This window comes from Nerophis ophidion, linkage group LG06 (assembly GCF_033978795.1).
Source record: "Nerophis ophidion isolate RoL-2023_Sa linkage group LG06, RoL_Noph_v1.0, whole genome shotgun sequence".
Classification (NCBI taxonomy): Eukaryota; Metazoa; Chordata; class Actinopteri; order Syngnathiformes; family Syngnathidae; genus Nerophis; species Nerophis ophidion.
Window position 1 is genome coordinate 28,441,404 of NC_084616.1, and position 18,858 is coordinate 28,460,261.

Consider the following 18,858-nt stretch of genomic DNA (forward strand, 5'->3'; position numbering starts at 1 on the left):
AGTGTAGCATTTTTATCTATTCCTATTCCTCTAGAGATGACACTTGTAAGAAGAAAAGTTTATTTTGCGCCATGGACTGCGTGTGGGTGTATTTGTAGTTTTTTCATTAATTGATTTACATAAAACTTGCATTATCAGATAGGTCTTGTCAATACGATTCCAATTGGATGGTTTCCTGCTGGCTCCACTATGGACGGGACTCTCGCTACTATATTGGATCCATTTTGGACTGGACTCAAACCATTATGTTGGATCCACAATGGACTGGACTTTCACAATATCATGTTAGACCTGCTCGACATCCATTGCTTTCGGTCTCCCCTGGGGGGGTTGCCCACATATGCGGTCCTCTCCAAGGTTTCTCATATTCATCTTAGTCACTGTCACCGACATCCCGCTGGGGTGAGTTTTTCCTTGCCCCTATGTGGGCCCTGTACCGAGGATGTCGCTGTGGTTTGTGCAGCCCTTTGAGACACTTGTGATTTAGGACTATATAAATAAACATTGATTGATTGAATTAAATTGTCATTTTTATATGAAAAAAAGTTATGGAAGTTTAAAACCAATAAAAATGCACACATTTCTGGTCTACTCTTTTAATAAAAAGTAAATGGGGCTCAAGGTTTTAAGTGTGACTTTTTTTGTTAAAAAAGTTTTAACTTTCTAAATACAGTATATACCCCGTTTTAAAAAGATTGGTACCATTGTAAAGCTTGTCAAACAAAGGAACAGAAAACATGTTTCACAGTCACAGTGTTTTTTCAAGTGATTCACTTAATAAAATTAGCAATGGAAGTGACAAGAAATTTGAGAAAACATGGCTGATCGGACTTGACTTGTCACATCATAAGCGATCAGACAATCGGCAGGTCCCAGAATTCAGTGTGCAATAATCGATCAATTTAAAAGATATTAGCAGACTCACAGACGGATATATATTTTATATTATAATAGGGATTCCAAAGAACATTTTACTCATCGTATATGTTTTGCTGGTGAGTTTTGTCTAGAGTAAACTTGGCAAATGTTCTCAGTTTTGTAGCTCAAGTACTTTTTCTATCCGAAAATGTCTGTATTTAGGATAAACGAGGATTTGTGTTCTATTTCATCAGTATAGGTGTAAAGTGGTGAAGAAAAGAAAGCAAACGCAGTTGAACTCGAGAACAGCTGTCTGGTTGCTATTCAGATTGCGTTATCAAGCCTGAAAGGCACTGATTGACTAGCGGCGAATACACACACACACACACATGGAGGCGTGGATTACTGATTTAGAAGTGGCTTTGCGCATTGGAGGGACATTAGCCGCTGCATTGTATTGAGGACGTGTTTGTTAGCTTGTTGCTGTCAAATTTGTGAGACAAAGCTAGAATGTGTCATCAACATGCATTGTCATGATATAACAATAGTATTAAAAGCTCAATCGTCAGCCTAAAGTATATAATTTATATTGCGCAACCCAACTGGTGGCTGAGACCTTCACCTAGATATCACAGTTTGAGTCACTCGGTATTGAAATTTTGTCAGTTTCCTCAATTCATTTCAGTGCAATCTCAAAGTTCAAATCAAGCATTATGTAGTACATAGTTGAGCACATGGAGAACTTTCTTTACCTGAATCTAAAGCCGGGGGTTTCATAACAACAACATGACTGAAAATTGCTTTTGTGTCTGTGCAGACTTGTTCCTTGGACTGAAAAACAATTATTATTCAATATAATTAGCAATTGTTGGTATTTTATTATAGTTAGTATTAGTAAAATCCTTTTTTTACTCATAACTCGATAGTGCACCTTTTAAGCCAGTGCGCCTAATGTACAGAATACGTTTGGTTTAGTTTACCCACGTCGAAGCTATTTTATTTGGTACATGGTGTAATGATGTGACCAGTAGATGGCAGTCAATGGCTATGGGATTGCTAAGTGTTTTTTCAGGAAAAACATCATTTTTATTTGCCAAAGGGAAACTAACCGACTTTCTCCCCACTAGTACAGAGTTCATATATAATACAAAGGTCATGTAAAATATATTATGACAGAACATAAATGGCTTGTACAAACCCAGTTTCCATATGAGTTGGGAAATTGTGTTAAATGTAAATATAAACAGAATACAATGATTTGCAAATCCTTTTCAACCCATATTCCGTTGAATGCACTACAAAGACAATATATTTGATGTTCAAAGTCATAAACTTTAATTTTTTTGCAACTAATAATTACCTTAGAATTTAATGGCTGCAACACGTGCCAAAGTAGTTGGGAAAGGGCATGTTCACCACTATGTTACATCACATTTTCTTTTAACAACACTCAATAAACATTTTGGGAACTGAGGAAACTATTTTTTGAAGCTTTGAAAGTGGAATTCTTTACCATTCTTGCTTGATGTACAGCTTAAGTTGTTCAACAGTCCGGGGTCTTGTTGTCGTATTTTACGCTTCATAATGAGTCACACATTTTCGATGGGAGATATGTCTGGACTGCAGGCGGGCCAGGAAAGTACCCGCACTATTTTACTACAAAGCCACGCTGTTGTAACACGTGGCTTGGCATTGTTTAGCTGAAATAAGCAGGGGTGTCCATGATAAAGTTGCTTGGATGACAACATATGTTGCTCCAAAACTTGTATGGACCATTCAGCATTAATGATGCCTTCACAGATGTATAAGTTACCCATGCCTTGGGCACTAATACACCCCCATACCATCACACATGCCGGCTTTTGAACTTTGCACCTATAACAATCCGGATGGTTATTTTCCTTTTTGTTCGGGAGGACACCACGTCCACAGATTTCCAAACACAATTTGAAATGTGGACTCGTCAGACCACAGAACACTTTTCCACTTTGCATCAGTCCATCTTAGATGGTGGCGTTCTTTTGTGTTGTTGATAAATGGCTTTCGCTTTGCATAGTAGAGTTTTAACTTGCACTTACAGATGTAGCGACCAACTGTAGTTACTGACAATGGTTTTATGAAGTGTTACTGAGCCCATGTGGTGATGTCCTTTACACACTGATGTCGGTTCTTGATGCAGTACTGCCTGAGGGATCAAAGGTCTGTAATATCATTGCTTATGTGCAGCGATTTCTCCAGATTTTCTGAACCTTTTGATGATTTCATGGACAGTAGATGGTAAAATCCCTAAATTCCTTGCAATAGCTCATTGAGAAATCTTGTTCTAAAACTGTTCGATAATTTGCTTACAAATTGGTGACCCTCGCACCATCCTTGTTTGTGAATGACTTAGCATTTCATTTAAGCTTTTTTTTAATACCCAATCATGGCACCCACATGTTCCCAATTAGCTTGCACACCTGTGGGATGTTCCAAATAAGTGTTTGATGGCCATTCCTCTACTTTAATCAGTATTTATTGCCACCTTTCCCAACTTCTTTGTCACGTGTTGCTGTCAGCAAATTCTAAAGTTAATGATTATTGGCAAAAAAAAAAATGTTTTTCAGTTTTAACAACAAATATGTTGTGTTTGTAGCATATTCAACTGAATGTGGGTTGAAAATGATGTGTAAATCATTGTATTCCGTTTATATTTACATCTAACACCATTTCCCAACTCATATGGAAACGGGGTTTGTATAAGTGGGTATACTATAAAATTCTCTAAACGCAATAAAGTTCAGGTACCTAGAAAAAAACTGTTCACTGTTGATGCTCTGCACAGGTGAGAGTGCTTACTGTGGACCAGTGGAACACACCCAGGCCGAGACAACAGGAGACTTTGAATGGAGTAACCCATCCATCTCAATCTCCATCTTCCGATCAGCCTGCCTTGTCCGCAGTCAACAAAGAGAGAAAACAAGCCCAGTTCCTTGTGGAAAAACTCAAGAAAAACAGGTAATGACACAATAATATGAGCCTAAAGGAAACCCTAAGTGTGTCAGACAAGTTAGTCTTAGATGATAGAAGATGCCAGCAAATCTATGAATATGATAATAAAATGATTATGGAATTTATGAAGATAAGTATTAGCAGAACTCAAGGGAGAGACATATATGTGCCGTGCCAGAGTGGGATTGCACTGAGGAATTAGCCTTGAGTCTCCCACCTGCGTATACTAGTTAAGAGTATCACTATTGTAGCTACCCTTAATATCTCTTTCTAACATTTGCCTGTTATCTTTTAGCCTTGTATCCAAGCAAGATGTATCATTTGAAGGTCAAAGTAATACAGGCTTTCCTGTCTATGTAGTCTGCAGGAGTAGTGTTCAGTCAAGGGTGTTCAGATGTTTGCTGAGGCCTAATTTGACTTCAGCCTTCTATTTATAACCTGAAGCACCTGTTGGCAGGTGGCATGTGCATAATAAAGAGAGGCGTAGCCGGTACAAAGGAATACATACAAATGAATCTATTAAAAAATGGGGCCGATCGTCCAACCCACGCAACCGAACACAAACTAAAGTAGATATTATTCAGTATTTGCATAAGTATGCACTCAAAGAAAAATAAATAATTGATTACAAACAAAAATGGCAGAGACAAAGTCTACTTTATTAAGCATAGGTGCATGCAGCGCTTTCTTGTCAGGCTCCTGATACATTAACAAACAAACATACTGTATACCCTTCTTGGTTAGTGAGGGAAGAGCTGGAATTTTAGAATATGTTTACAGGTTGTTATACTATAGTGATACTCGGGGCTAGTAGACATCAGCAAGACCTAACCAAGTGACTGAGGCCAATTTCTGGCCCGTAGTTTTCATTTTCTAGTGACCTTACCTTGTCTCTGAAAATGACATTGATTCATTATAAATCCAATCAATCAATCCTGATTGATTGATTAATAAAGTACCAATAGAATAGAAAAATAAGACATATGACATCTCATTAACAAATTTAAGACCTTCTGGAGGAAAATTCTGTGGTCAGATGAAACACAAACTGAGCTGTTTGGCCACAATACCCAGCAATGTGTTTTGAGGAGAAAAGGTGAGGCCTTCAATCTCAGGAATACCACGCCTACCATCAAGCATGGTGGTGGTGGGATTATGTTCTGGGCCTGTTTTGCTGTCAATGGAACTGGTGCTTTACAGAGAGTAAACGGGACAATGAAAAAGGAGGATTACCTCCAAATTCTTCAGGACAACCTAAAATCATTAGCCCAGAGATTGAGTCTTGGGCGCAGTTGGGTGTTCCAACAGGACAATGAGTCCAAACACGTCAAAAGTGGTAAAATCATTAGCCCAGAGATTGAGTCTTGGGCGCAGTTGGGTGTTCCAACAGGACAATGAGTCCAAACACACGTCAAAAGTGATAAAGGAAGGGCTCAATCGGGCTAGGATTAAGGATTTAGAATGGTGTTCCCAAAATCCTGATTTAAACCCCGTTGACAACATGTGGACAATGCTGAAGAAACAAAGTCCATGTCAGAAAACCAACAAATGTAGCTGTACTGCACTAATTTTGTCAAATGGAGTGGTCAAAAATTCAACCAGAAGCTTGCCAGAAGCTTGTGGATGGCTCCCAAAAGCGCCTCATTGCAATGAAACTTGCCAGAGGACATGTAACCAAATATTAACATTTGACCCAGCAGATTTGGTCACATGATCAATTCATGAAAGAACCAAACTTCATGAATGGTTTTTGTGACAAACAAGTATGTGCTCCAATCACAAAACAACAAGAGTTGTAGAAATGATTGAAAACTCAAAAAAGCCATGACATTATAATCTTTATAAGTGTATGTAAACTTTTGACCACGACTGTAAATACACATATATAATCACAACTGCAAATATTCAACATGTTGTCCATTCAGCAACATCATTTTATAATTTTATAGCTGCTGAAAGACTTAAGGGGCTTATTTTTTAAAAATCAGCAAAATAAAAAAGTGTGTTCTCATGTAGATCGCCACACTGCGGGACTACTTTGAAAATACCAACAAAAAAAAACCTACGTTCTGCATGTTTCAAAACAGCCAAACACAATGGTAGAAAGGAGCATGATCACATGACTGTGCAGTAAATGAGTCTCTCCATGGTGAAAGCCTGGTAGTACACGCAAGAAACTCATTCAAAATAAGGCGGTCTGCAACACTTTTGCATTTGTTATCAACTGTACGAGCAGTCTTAGTAAATAACATAGAACACACCCACTAATGGTACTTTCAATTTTGTAGTTCGCGCATGCTCTTTAGCGTGTGGTACTTCGATCTTAGTAGATCCTGCCAAAGGTTTTTACCTTTGGCAGGTAAAGGCTGCAATTGGTGTGTGCTGCAGTATTTGTCTTTCTGGCTAACACATTATGTCTAGCATTAACTTAGTTTTGTAAGGATTTGACGATCTAGATAAAGGTAACAATTCCACTCTGTTTCCAATGATACCGTATTGTGACTTTTATACCTTTTTTTTTTTTACACCCACAGATCTTTCTACATTGAAAATAAAAAAGGCATTGTCATCAGCTCAAATCCTCCGTTTGAAGATGGAACCCTTTGCATAGAGTGGCAAACAGAGGTACGTTTTATTAAATTGTTCGTATTGCGTCTCAATGGTTGTCAGCAGACCCCCCCCCCCCCCAAAAAAAAAAAGAATACATTGACTTGTGATGCTTTTTTCTTTCAGCGGTGTCAAGTGAATTTGACTATAGCAAACACTGGAACTGAAACGGTGCATTTTACCTACTACACGGCGTTGCGCATGCTCAGCAGCTTCACACTCTGTGATAACCAGAAAGTGACCCGAAAAAAACCTCTTGTGCTCAAATCTGGTAAACAACAACAAATACTACTATTTTGATGAATTATTTATACTAAGCAGCCACATCATTAAAAGGTACACCTGTTTGATTTATGAAACATTTGGCTGTTTTAAAAATGATAATGTTAATTTCAAATTGTTGTGAAACTCTTACTCTGTAATTTTTTGGACCAGTCTGCTTAAGTATTTAGAATGTATGTGTTATATTGCAGGTGACAGCTATGAAATCCAAGTTAACTACCAGTTTAAGGCTGCTGGTAACTACCCTGCGACGTTGGCCTTTGAATTTCAGGAAGACCTGAAATCAGTTCCATTCTACATTGTGCGTGATATTCAGGTTCATTATGTGACCGTGTTGGGAATGGAGCTGAAACCTGTTGCGCCTTATAGGCGCTCTTTTCCTTCTCGAGTACCTGTACTGAACTGCAAGATTGTGGAAGGGCAGCCACCTGAAGGGTAATCAATTTTACTTCACAATAGGGCTGTAACATTACATTAATTGTTTTTAAAGTACAAAATGTACCATATGAATTTACTGCAATACCGGCTTCCTCCCACCTCCAAAAGACATGCACCTGGGGATAGGTTGACTGGCAACACTAAATTGATCCTAGTATGTGAATGTGAGTGTGAATGTTGTCTATCTATCGGTGTTGGCCCCGTGATGATGTGGCGACTTGTCCAGGGTGTACCCCGCTTTCCGCCCAATTCTAGCTGAGATTGGCTCCAGCGCCCCCCGCGACTCTTAAGGGCATAAGCGGTAAAAAATGGATGGATGGATGCATGGTAATGGGAATCATCAAGAATATGTGGACATTTACAATAATTGATTAAAATGAACTTGGCATGAGTTGGTTTGTAACAGGGAACATAAATGCATGTACCATAGTTATGGTAAAGACAACCACTACACGTCTAATAAAATTCTATCGAAAATTTTCTTTCCTCAGTGCAGAAAAATATAACAAGATTACCAAAGCCACATCCACAGCATGCACTGTACATTCCTCCATCACACACACCTTTCTAAATTAAAAAGTTTAAGTACAAATGATTGTCAAACACATACACTAGGAGTGGCAAAATTATTCACTGCATTTGACCAATCACAACATAGGCCACATTACCTCATTTACAACATGTTTTCAGTTACATGTCTGCTTTTTCATAAAACAAAATGTTTTGTAATATATTTTTAAACAGTTCATTCCTATTAATTGCAGCATATTCAATTGTTTGCATTTTTCCAATGTAAACAATTGTGAAATTTTTGTTTGGTAAAATTGTTCTCCATCGTAACTAGGGGTGTCCCGATACATATCGGATATCTCTTTGATATCAGCAAAAAAAGAACAAACATCATATGATACTGGCTTGCATTTAAAATTGCCGATATAAACTCTGATAAAAACAGTCCTGCAGCATGTTTACTTGTGCAAAGCTGGACAGCCAGTTAACATCTAAATGTCCTCCAATAATCACACAAGTTTGGTCTTTTGTTGTATTCTAAGAAATCATTTATAAAAGGTAAAAATGGTATGCTACAGGCTACTCGGACCAAACAGCGACACAACAGCAAATTGGACATTTGCAATAAGTGTCCTTAACTGAAAAATATTGCAGTCTAAGATATTTGACTATAAATATATAGATATCATATAATTATAGTGCATCATGCCTTTGGAAAAAAATGTCTTCTTTTTTTAAGACCGATTTTGCTTGTTTTAACGTTGATTTATACATAAAACTGATGTCCTCACCTCCAGCAGTTCTTCTGCACTGTGGCCTTCTAATGCTAGTCTTAATTAACCAGAAAATAGAAAATTATCTTCACTGTTTTCTTTGCTGGCTTTTCTGTCTTATCCTCTTCATCTGTGTTCTCAATTTGTATCTCTTCTACATCTGTTCTCACTGCCCTCAATTTGTTCTGATTTCTCTTCATCTTCTCCTCAGTAAGAAAACTAGCTATTGACTATCATGAAAGTTGCTATAAGTTGTTGGATGACACCATTGCCTCATTTGCATATGTTATTACAATGGAAGCTGAATAACATAGTGGGAGACATAAAAAGCAAATTATGATTAGAATTGTAAAATTCTTTTGTTGATTCTGAGTTTAGTTGTATTTTTCTTTGTTCAACGTCGTCAAATGTTCGAGTACCAAATTTGATCAGAACACTGAAGGATTGTAATATTCACGAACAAACTAAATTTATTGACTACAGAGACAGTGATATAATAACCGTTGGTGTGTCAGCATTGCCACAGTCAGTACACAACATGTAAGAGAATGATTGGATCGATCCGTAAATTGGTAGTGTTGATATCAAGGCTAGTATCAGTTAATGATAGATACTCGAGTGAGCAGATCATTATTTAAATATTCTCTAGATATTATTTTTGTTTTGTTAATGTTTACTAATTCAGGGAATAATTCCCTGGACCCGTTAGATTAGTAGTTTTTGTTTGTTTACTTATTGTGTACTATTTACTTGGTTTTGCTCAATAAAAAAAGGAAGACGTTTAAATATAATGTACATATAGTTAAACAGTCCATAGCACTCACCATAGATACATTTAAAAATTATACAGTTAATAAATGTGATCGATAGGGGCTGATCTCATTCATGGACGATTGCCATCAGAATCCACAGCACAAAACCTTGATCGGAACATTCCAAGTTATAAGTTTAGTTTTTTTCATACCTACCATTGTTCTTGTAATTTCACTTAATTAAACCTTTTGTAACGTTCCACACTACACATTAATACAGGTACGTACTAGGTTTTCTGCTGAATTTGTTTTGAATTTATACCGTTATCAGCCAGAGAGACTAATATCAAAAATGAAAAAGTTGTTTCGAGACACCCCTTTTAACAATGTTTCTTGTTATGGTGCTCATGCACTGCGTGCGCCTTACAACAAGGACATCACTTAAATCAATTAGATTGTTTTTCTTGTTTACCACAGTGACCGGAGTAATTTAAGCAAACACTTTTTTGTGTCTGACATTATTTCTAATACCTGCTAATATTAATACGTCCAGATTTATTCTTCTTGTAGTATTGGCTTACTGTGATGCTTTGATTTCCAGGATGTCGATATGGCAACTAAAGAATGAAATCCCACTCAAGTGCTATCAGATGCCAAAACACACCACCCGGCTAGTTCTGTCACTGAACAAAGACATCTCTGATAAAAGGTTTATTTTTATTTATTTTTTTAAGTTATTCCAAGCAGCAAGTCAGTAGTGGCATATAATCTACAATATTTCCTTTTGGTTTTAATAGTGCATTGCTGGAAAGTCCATTAACTTTTGGGAACTACGCTGCAAAGTTCCATCAGATGTTGTATTTGGAAGAGCATCAGTTGAAAGTGGACATCAGGAAATACTTCATACCCAACAGTGAACACGAATCCGTCACCATGGAAAAAGATCCAAATAACCACAGGCTGCTCATTCTAAAGGTGAATTTGTGACTAACTGATTGTTTCTATTGCTGTGGTGGGATTAAAACACATTTGTAATGCGTAAGATATGAACTTGTAACTTGAACACAATCTGTTAAATGATCTGTAAATGTATAATTTAAACTCATAATATCCCAACCCCTCCCCAAGTGACCCTGAGAGGGGACTAGCAGTAGGAAAAGGATGGATTATTTGAATAGAAGTAGACAAAAAACTTAAAACCACCATGACCTGCAGAATGATACCCATCATGTAATAGCCACCTGACATAGTCCATATTCACCTATTTGTTTTACATTGCAGATCCCTGGTCTGTCTGAAAATCGCCCTTCTGTGCTGCGAGGAGATAAGCTGATAGTTTATTCCCAAAACGAAACAAGAGTGAAGTACAGTGGCTATGTCCACAAAGTAGAGAGGGACTATGTCAAACTGGGATTTCACTCTGAGTAAGATGCTCTTTTAACTATCTGACCAGAAACTTTCACAGATTCACATACCTATGTAAATGTGCTTGCAGTTTGTTGGAGCGTTTTATCGAAGGAATGAATTTCAACGTGGAGTTCACGATAAACCGTGTCATGCTGCGCATGCAGCATAGAGCAGTGGACTTTGCAGTCAAATTTGGCCTTGGAGAAGTGTTATTCCCACAGAAACATGACCTCAGCTTAAAGAAGATGCCTGAAGTCCCCACACTAAGGTGAGGTGCATAAAAGAATACATAAAAAGGATTATTTTTGTTCTCACAGAACAAACATATAACATGTTAAAGACTACATGGCTATGTTGTGAATCCACACATGTTCAAGCAATGCAATCAGAAGAAAATGGACACAGCCTCCTGGCTCATAATCGCTGTTCATCACAAATGTGTTTGGCAGGGTTTTGTTCTTCTACCCACAACTCATCTAAGCATTCCATTATACCTTACTTTGTGCTCTTTTCACTTTAACTTTCTTAATGTAAAACAGGCACAATGTACATAACAGATGTCAGTTTGAGAAAAAGATACTTTGTAGAGTTACCTCGGCTGAAATAAGCGAAAATACACAGATCTCAAATCAATGTTCCCCATTTAACTGAATTGAAATTCAACTACAGTCGCTGTGGTTTATAGGGACTAAATATGTCATATAAAATTTCTGTAAAGTGGTGTTATAGCTTAAAAACTGTTTACAGCCTTGAAGTAAATTGGTTGTGTTCATCTTGACTACATTTACACAGCAGGCCAAAGTGGCCCAAACCGAATTTTTCGAAATCCAGATTTTTTTACCAGCTGACTGTTTCCACTACAAGTAAAATGTGTTCTTTATCAAACTCCAATATAAAGGTTCACAGGCCGCAAAGTGGCCCCAACGTGGCCTTGATGTCACTTGCATGCACAGTTCGATAAAGTGAAAAGAAAAGAAGTTGATTGGATTCCGTAAATGAACAAAAAAGTCTCTACTAATACTACAAATATAAATAAAAGTCTCCAACATAGATAAGGTCGCTACACATTAAATAAGTGTTTTCTTTTCATGAAAAATAAAGTAATATAATGTATGAATGCATGTATATGGTGTAGGGCTGGGCGTTATGGCCTTTTTTTAATATCTCGATATTTTTAGGCCATATCGCGATACACTATATATATCTCGATATTTTGCCTTGGCCTTGAGTGAACACTTGATGCATATTATCACACTAGTATGATGATTCTGTGTGTCTACATTAAAACATTCTTGTTCATACTGCATTAATGTATGCTCATTTTAAACTTTCATGCAGAGGAGGAAATCACAACTAAGTCAATTGACCAAAACTGTATTTATTAAGCAGTGGCACAAACGTTCATGTCATTTCAAAACAGAAAATGCAAGATTGTCAGACATTTTACGTGTCAAATAAAAATAAGCTGCATAATAGGAAATCAAATAGTATTTGTCCTTCGCTATGTGGTAGGTTACTACGGACGTTATTAAATTCTGTTGACTATTTTTTTCATACGGTGTTGATCTGGATATGTTTTCCTCGGCATTTTGATGGTGTGGGTGTGTGGCACCGAATGGAGATGTTGATATGCGGAGTAAGCACTCTTCATTCTCTAGCAGGTGACTTTTCAAATGATGCTACATATTAGCAGTAATGCTACTTTTTATAGCAACGCTTTTGCCACATGCTTGACAAATTACGGTTGTCTGTTCGACATATTCCCACTTGAAGCCAAATCACCGCCAGACGATGAACACCCGGCTGTTTTTCTTGGGAATTACTTCTTCTTTCATTCGCACTTTCTTTCTCTTGTATTACCACTCACACAGCTCTGCTAGCATCACAGCTAACGTTACCCATGCTCCTACCTCTCTGCTCCGCGAGGGCGTATACGTATGTGACATATGTAAGACAGTGCGCTTGTCTGTGAGAAGGAGAGACAGGAAAGAGCTAGAAGAGCCTGTCATGTAATGCCCGCAGCTAAAAGCAACTGCATGAGAACATATACTCGAATATTACGATATAATAATTTTCTATATCGCAGAGAGACAAACCCGTGATATATCCAGTATATCAATATATCGCCCAGCCCTAATATGGTGTAGTATATTTGGGGGGATTCTAATCTTTTTAGGGCTGTTAGGTAGAGGCAACAGGGACATCAGCGTGGATCTACGTTAGATTTATTTTCAACTCATTTACGTGAACAACTTACGCAATGTACGTAACATGTAAGCAAATATGCCACAGCGTCAATTCCAGTCCTTCGACAGTTGCTATTACTACGGAATCAAAATATATTTTAATACATTACACATACCCTACTATTTGTGCACTATTGACTAGTGATGTACCGAAAAGTCACACTTACAAAAAAACAAAACCAGAGTTGCAATGACGTTCCCTGGCAGGCTGTGTCTTTCCCCGTGCACACAATTGACGGAGTTTGCCTAAGGGTGACGAAAAAGTCGCATTTAAATCTCATTTCCATTCAGACTGAAGTCACATTTGAAAAAATTCCAATCCGATTAGGACTACCTCTTGATGTGGCCCATCTCTGATGTAAAAGTATCTGATATGAAGCACTTCGGAGTGTTTAGACTGATCTGTGTCACTTAGGGGGGAAAAATAAATCAGATTTTGTGTGCAGTGTAACATGGCCTTTGTCTTTTCAAAAAAATATGTGCAAAATTCTTGTATTCAAACAAAGTTTTTTGTGTAAGAGAGGTTTCTTACCTGCTGACAGTTTCAACTGACGCTTCAGCCTTAATAAGAGCTCTTTAGCTGAACACACAAATTTTGCACATGTTCACGGCCTTATTAAATATTCTCAGGGAATTAGACCTACTGAGATTGGTCACATCTCGCCTTACACTTGGTCAATCTAAGGATCAATACAAATTAATTCTCCCTCTTCCCCTTACCCTTCTCTTTAACGCTCCCCCTTGGCTTCAGCATCTCGTGCCATGGCCAAGTGCTGAAAATACGCCTCCAGGAATTCAAACGTCACTCGAGTTTTGCCATGTCATCAACTCTCGCCGTTTGCTGGGAGTGACGTAAAGCAGATGCGACAAATGTTTACTTTCAAGATGCCATCGCACGGGTGTTTTGGTTTTTACTTGGGCCCTTTTCTTTAGCCTGTCTACATCAAGAAGAAAACAGACCTTTTGTTGTCGTTTCTGAAGCAGATCATTGATGCGAAAAAATACATCCGAGAGGCCTGTGGTTAGATGTTGGTCTCACGTGTGTTTCCAGACACACAACGATGGCAAAGGGTGAACGTAACGTGCAGACGTTTCACAAACATGCATCATGTTACGTTACTGATGCTGCAGAAAACAGGGAATGCAGTATTCAAAAGCAATAATCAACACTAGCTTCAACCGCGTTTCTGGCTTGTTGTGACGAGTGGTTAAAACATACAATAAGCAATTGAGAATGTAGCCTATGTAGTTGTGCTGTTTATTCTTTCTACATTGATAAATCAAATACTACAGTTACAGCTAAATTTAGCAATGTATACTGGTAGTTGATTGTTTTCCAAGCAATTAAAAAAAATACAACAATTAAAAAATAGCCAATATTTACGTGGGGTAGCAATAAATGAACGTTTGAGCAATAACAATGAGCGTTGTTATTGAGAAGCCATAATTAAGCTTATTACTTACATTGGTAGGCTTCTCTTTGTTTTTTTTCTGCCATAGATTTTAGCAGGCACAGTGCAATAATGTTGGGGATTTCTCCTACCCCTCGATATCCAGGAAGATTCCCCAAGTTTACTTCAATTAAGGGCCGTGACGTGAATGCACAAAACCAAGGGGGGGAAGAGCTAAAACAAGGGAGAATTCGCCCTCCCGCCTGGCTTCAAGCCTCTGGTGCGATGGCGAAGTATTGAAAATACGCCCCTATGCATACGGACATTGCTCACGTCTCGCTCGGTAATCAACCCTTGCCGTTTGCCAGCAGTGACGTGAGGCAAATGTGGCAAAGTTTTGTTTATTTTCAAGATGCCATCACGCGCGATGTTTGCCTTTCCCTGTGATCTTCTTATTTTCTTTTGCCTATGTTTATTAAGAAGACCGTTAAGAAGACAACATTTTTGGCGAAATAGGCAAGTGTTGGCGAATCAGCAAAGTGTTTCATTGTGTATATGTGTTTGAAGCCAATATTTACATGCAGTAGCAAGGTTTGAAGTCTTGACTAAAACCAGACGTGTCATTATTCTGACAATCATTAATTTTGCTTATTACCTTAAAATACATTAGTGCCCCATTTTTTAAAATGTTTTATAACCCTTTGCTGGTATTATTCTAGCTTTTTTTGACTCCTTTTAGGGCTGCGCGATTAATCAATATTAAGGTTTTAATTACTGCAATAACCAAACCGGAAGAGGCAAAAGTTTTGTAATTTATTTTTTCTTTATGGTCTACAGCATTTGAGTGATAAACGTGTTTTCCTATCAGAATCGTCGAGCCGCGCATTCTTGGTATGCTGGCCAAACAGAATTGGTTACAGAAAGTAGGAAGTTTGTGTGCCCTGTCCACATCAAGTCAAATATTTTTGAAAGTAGATTATTGCATATAATTCAAATGTGTGGTAACTCGAGACAATTGACAATGTAATGTCAATGTAGTATACAAGTCACATTACTACTTTCACTTATCATTCTGGCAGTTTTATACATTTAAATGTTTAAAATCTAAAAAACAACGGCAAATTGAATCGCAATGTTTGGCAAATAGTTTTTTTCTTAAAATCATGCAGCCCTAACTCCTACTTAGAATAGCGCAAATTGCAAAGTGCTAGGATCGTATTGCTTTACCAATTTGGCTACACACACACACACACACACACACACACACACACACACACACCACATCAAGTTGTTCTTTGAATTCTTCAATTCAATGAATATCTTCTGCTGATTCTCAGCACTGTCCTTCACACTCACTACCTATCAATCTGCTATAAGCTAATGCTCGTGAGTGAGAAACCGAATGTTTTGGTCGGATATTAAGTGGGTTCACTGTAACATTTTGCTAGGCGAACTAGCAAGGCAGCGAGGCGTGAGTGTCGTAAGGCAGAACACAGCTGGAAGAAGTATAGACTGTGGGTGACATACCAACTCCTTAGAGGTAGTTGGAGAAAGTATCAAAATGTTATGAAGTCTGCAAAAACTTAAGAATTTTTTTGACTTAGTTTCAAAAAACATTTAAAAAACAATTGGTTTTGTTTTTAAATCCCATATCTTGCAATTTTTTAACAACGAGGTTGCTACTGTCAGAGCTAAAATATCACACCCATCTTTTATTCTTGCTACATCAAAAATTTGTGCGACCGTTTTTAAAGACTTTGAACCTATGTTACTACCAGCTCTCATTGATTTGATTAATAAACTGAAAGTTAGCTCTTCTCCCCCTGACCCTGTCCCACCTCTCTTTTTCAAGCTCTGGATAACTATTGGCCCTATTGTGAAGGATGTAGTCAACAGCAGCCTGACTTCTGGGGCTGTGCTGTCCTACTGTAAATAGCCAGATGTTGAACCTTTTGTTAAAAAAAGACCAGTCGTGACTCATCTGTCTTGTCCAACTATCGTCCTCTTTCTAAGATCCCATTTGTGACCAAGATTTTAGAGTGTTTTTACGCAGATACAGCCTTTTTAAATGACTGTGGCATTTTACATACTTTTCAGTCAGGTGACACACAATTAGATTGGAAATAATCCACAAAGTCAGGGAAATTGCAGTTTTACAGCAGAATAGAAGTGATGAGACAAGTAAAGGGACTAATGCATGAATGCTGGGTGTGAACGTAGGTCAGGAGAGGGAGGCGGAATCACACCCAAGTCCAGCACATACTTATGGACTGGTTTGAGTACACTCTAAGATTCAAAAAGATCTAACATTGTATATCCTTCTTTAAATGTTCTCAGTATTCTGGTTAAAGGGGAATGCACCTGAAATGTATTTCAACATACCCACTTTAGCAGAAACAATTACACCGATAGTTTTCTTTTTCATCCACTAGCGTAGTGGAATGCTGCGATGTTGACATCCAAGGTCCCCAATGTTGTCACTTGTTTGTGTGCTGTGTAGTCTCTACGAAGGAAATCTGGACAAAAACCCTGAGCAGAAGGATGCTGTGTGTCACATCGTAGCTGGCACCTCCAAACCCGCTCCATACCTGGTGTTTGGACCACCTGGCACGGGTAAAGCACATGACGCTGTTCAGGTGTTTCCATCCTCATAAACGGATAACTTCTATCTGATCATTGTCCTTTTCAGGCAAAACGGTCACTCTGGTTGAAGCCATCAAGCAGATTGTGAAGACACAGCCAAATTGCCACATTTTAGCCTGCGCTCCCTCCAACAGTGCGACTGATCTCCTCTGCCGAAGACTTGCAGAGTCTAAGCATGTGGAGAAGCGCTTTTTGTACCGCATGTATGCACCTAGCCGTGACCCACAAACTGTCCCAGAGACGCTCAAGGTCAGTGGAGAGAACAACATGCAGTATTTTTTTAATTCTGTCTTGGCTAAGCTAACATTGTCATGTTTCACTAACTTTTTCTAACATTTTCTGTAAACAGTAGTGACCTCTTGTGGACATCAGAATGTAGTGTCAATATGAATGATTCAGTTTTGTAGTTCAAAATGTTTCAGCATGTGGTGTCACAAAAATTTGATTTTTTTCTCTGTTCTGTGCTTTACATGTATGATCTTGTTTAATTGGTACAAGGACTGTCAAAGTTAATGCATTAACACATGAAATTAATCATGTTTAAAAGCAGATTAATCACACAATTTAACCGTACATGCTCTTTTACCTTGATCACGGATTGTTATCTGAAAGGCGGCACTGGTTGTTATACAATCAGTGCTTGGTAAAGCATACACCAGTGCAAAGATTAGTGAGGAGACCCGATTTTTGTGCGAATTTTGCTTCAAAATACACTGATGGGACTTTTAAAAAAGTATCTATTTCTTTTGCAAATAAATTATTCAAGTAAAACATTTACTCGAATTTTGCAAATTAATTATTCAGGTAAAAAATAAAAAAAAATGTTCCTGATTCCATTTGTTTGAAAATGTTGGGGTCTCTTTAAAAGTGTATTTAAATAACGCAAGCATTCAATTTATTGTAAATAATCGTGATCAATCAACATTTTTAAATGTGGTTAATCTGCTTTAATCATTTGACAGGACGTATTAATATGTTAACATTGTGTGCATGTTCATTGTGGTGACTTCACAGGCATGTTGTAACCTGCAAGGGGATTGTTACATTTTTCCTCCCAAAGAGGAGCTGATGAAGTATAAAGTCATTTTCACCACTCTGATCACTGCTGGAAGGTAGTGTACAATTATCGTGTTGATGTCAATGACACTTGTAAATTGTGCTTTTTTTTAACATATTGTCACCATGAAGACCCTCATTTTACCATATCTCGTGGTCAAAAGTTTACATACACTTCTGAAGGACATACTGTCATGGCTGTCTTGACTTTCCAATAATTTCTAAAACTTTTATTTTTTTGTGATTGAGTGATTGGCGCACGTATTTGTTTGTCACAAAAAACATTCATAAACTTTGGTTTTTTTATGAATTTATTATGGGCGTACTGAAAATGTCACCAAATCTGCTGGGTCAAAAGTATACATACAGCAACATAAATTATCAATTTTGGTGATGTAGAAAAGTTACAATCAAATCAAATTAGCCTCTTAACTTCATGTGAGTGATTATGATAGATGACACCTGTTGACTTCTGAGTACATTTAAATAGGGCTCATGTGATGCAGTCATTAGACTTGGTTACAAACGCGACAATGGGAAAGTCATAGGAACTCAGCACAGATCTGGAAAAAAAAAATTGACTTGAACAAGTCAAGAAAGTCACTTGGAGCCATTTCAAAACAACTGTGCAGACAATTGTTCGTAATTATAAAGTGCATTGCACAGTTTTGTCACTGCCACGATCAGGACGAAAACGCAAGCTATCACTTGCTGCTGAGAGAAAATTAGTCAGTATGATCAAGAGTCAACCGAGAACCATCAAAAAGCAGGTCTGCAATAAATTGGAAGCTGGTGGAACACAGGTGTCAGTGCCTACAGTCAAGGGTGTTTTGCATCGCCATGGACTGAGAGGCTGCATACAATGCAAGAAGGAAGCCCTTGCTCCAGATGTGACACCTTAAGT

The 18,858-nt window shown here is 37.9% G+C and overlaps 1 protein-coding gene across 4 annotated transcripts in view; it reads left to right on the forward strand.

Moving 5' to 3' along the window:
- LOC133554470 (putative helicase mov-10-B.1) overlaps positions 1-18,858 on the forward strand; it is a 51,859-nt gene that overhangs the window by 15,467 nt on the left and 17,534 nt on the right. For all 4 annotated transcript variants that reach the window (XM_061903285.1, XM_061903288.1, XM_061903287.1 and 1 more), the window contains exons 3-13: positions 3,683-3,855; positions 6,384-6,474; positions 6,583-6,727; positions 6,930-7,173; positions 9,813-9,920; positions 10,009-10,186; positions 10,493-10,635; positions 10,707-10,886; positions 16,756-16,868; positions 16,945-17,147; positions 17,913-18,010. In XM_061903285.1, the coding sequence (XP_061759269.1) occupies positions 3,683-3,855; positions 6,384-6,474; positions 6,583-6,727; positions 6,930-7,173; positions 9,813-9,920; positions 10,009-10,186; positions 10,493-10,635; positions 10,707-10,886; positions 16,756-16,868; positions 16,945-17,147; positions 17,913-18,010 (1,676 nt within the window). The remainder of the gene's footprint in view (positions 1-3,682; positions 3,856-6,383; positions 6,475-6,582; positions 6,728-6,929; positions 7,174-9,812; positions 9,921-10,008; positions 10,187-10,492; positions 10,636-10,706; positions 10,887-16,755; positions 16,869-16,944; positions 17,148-17,912; positions 18,011-18,858) is intronic.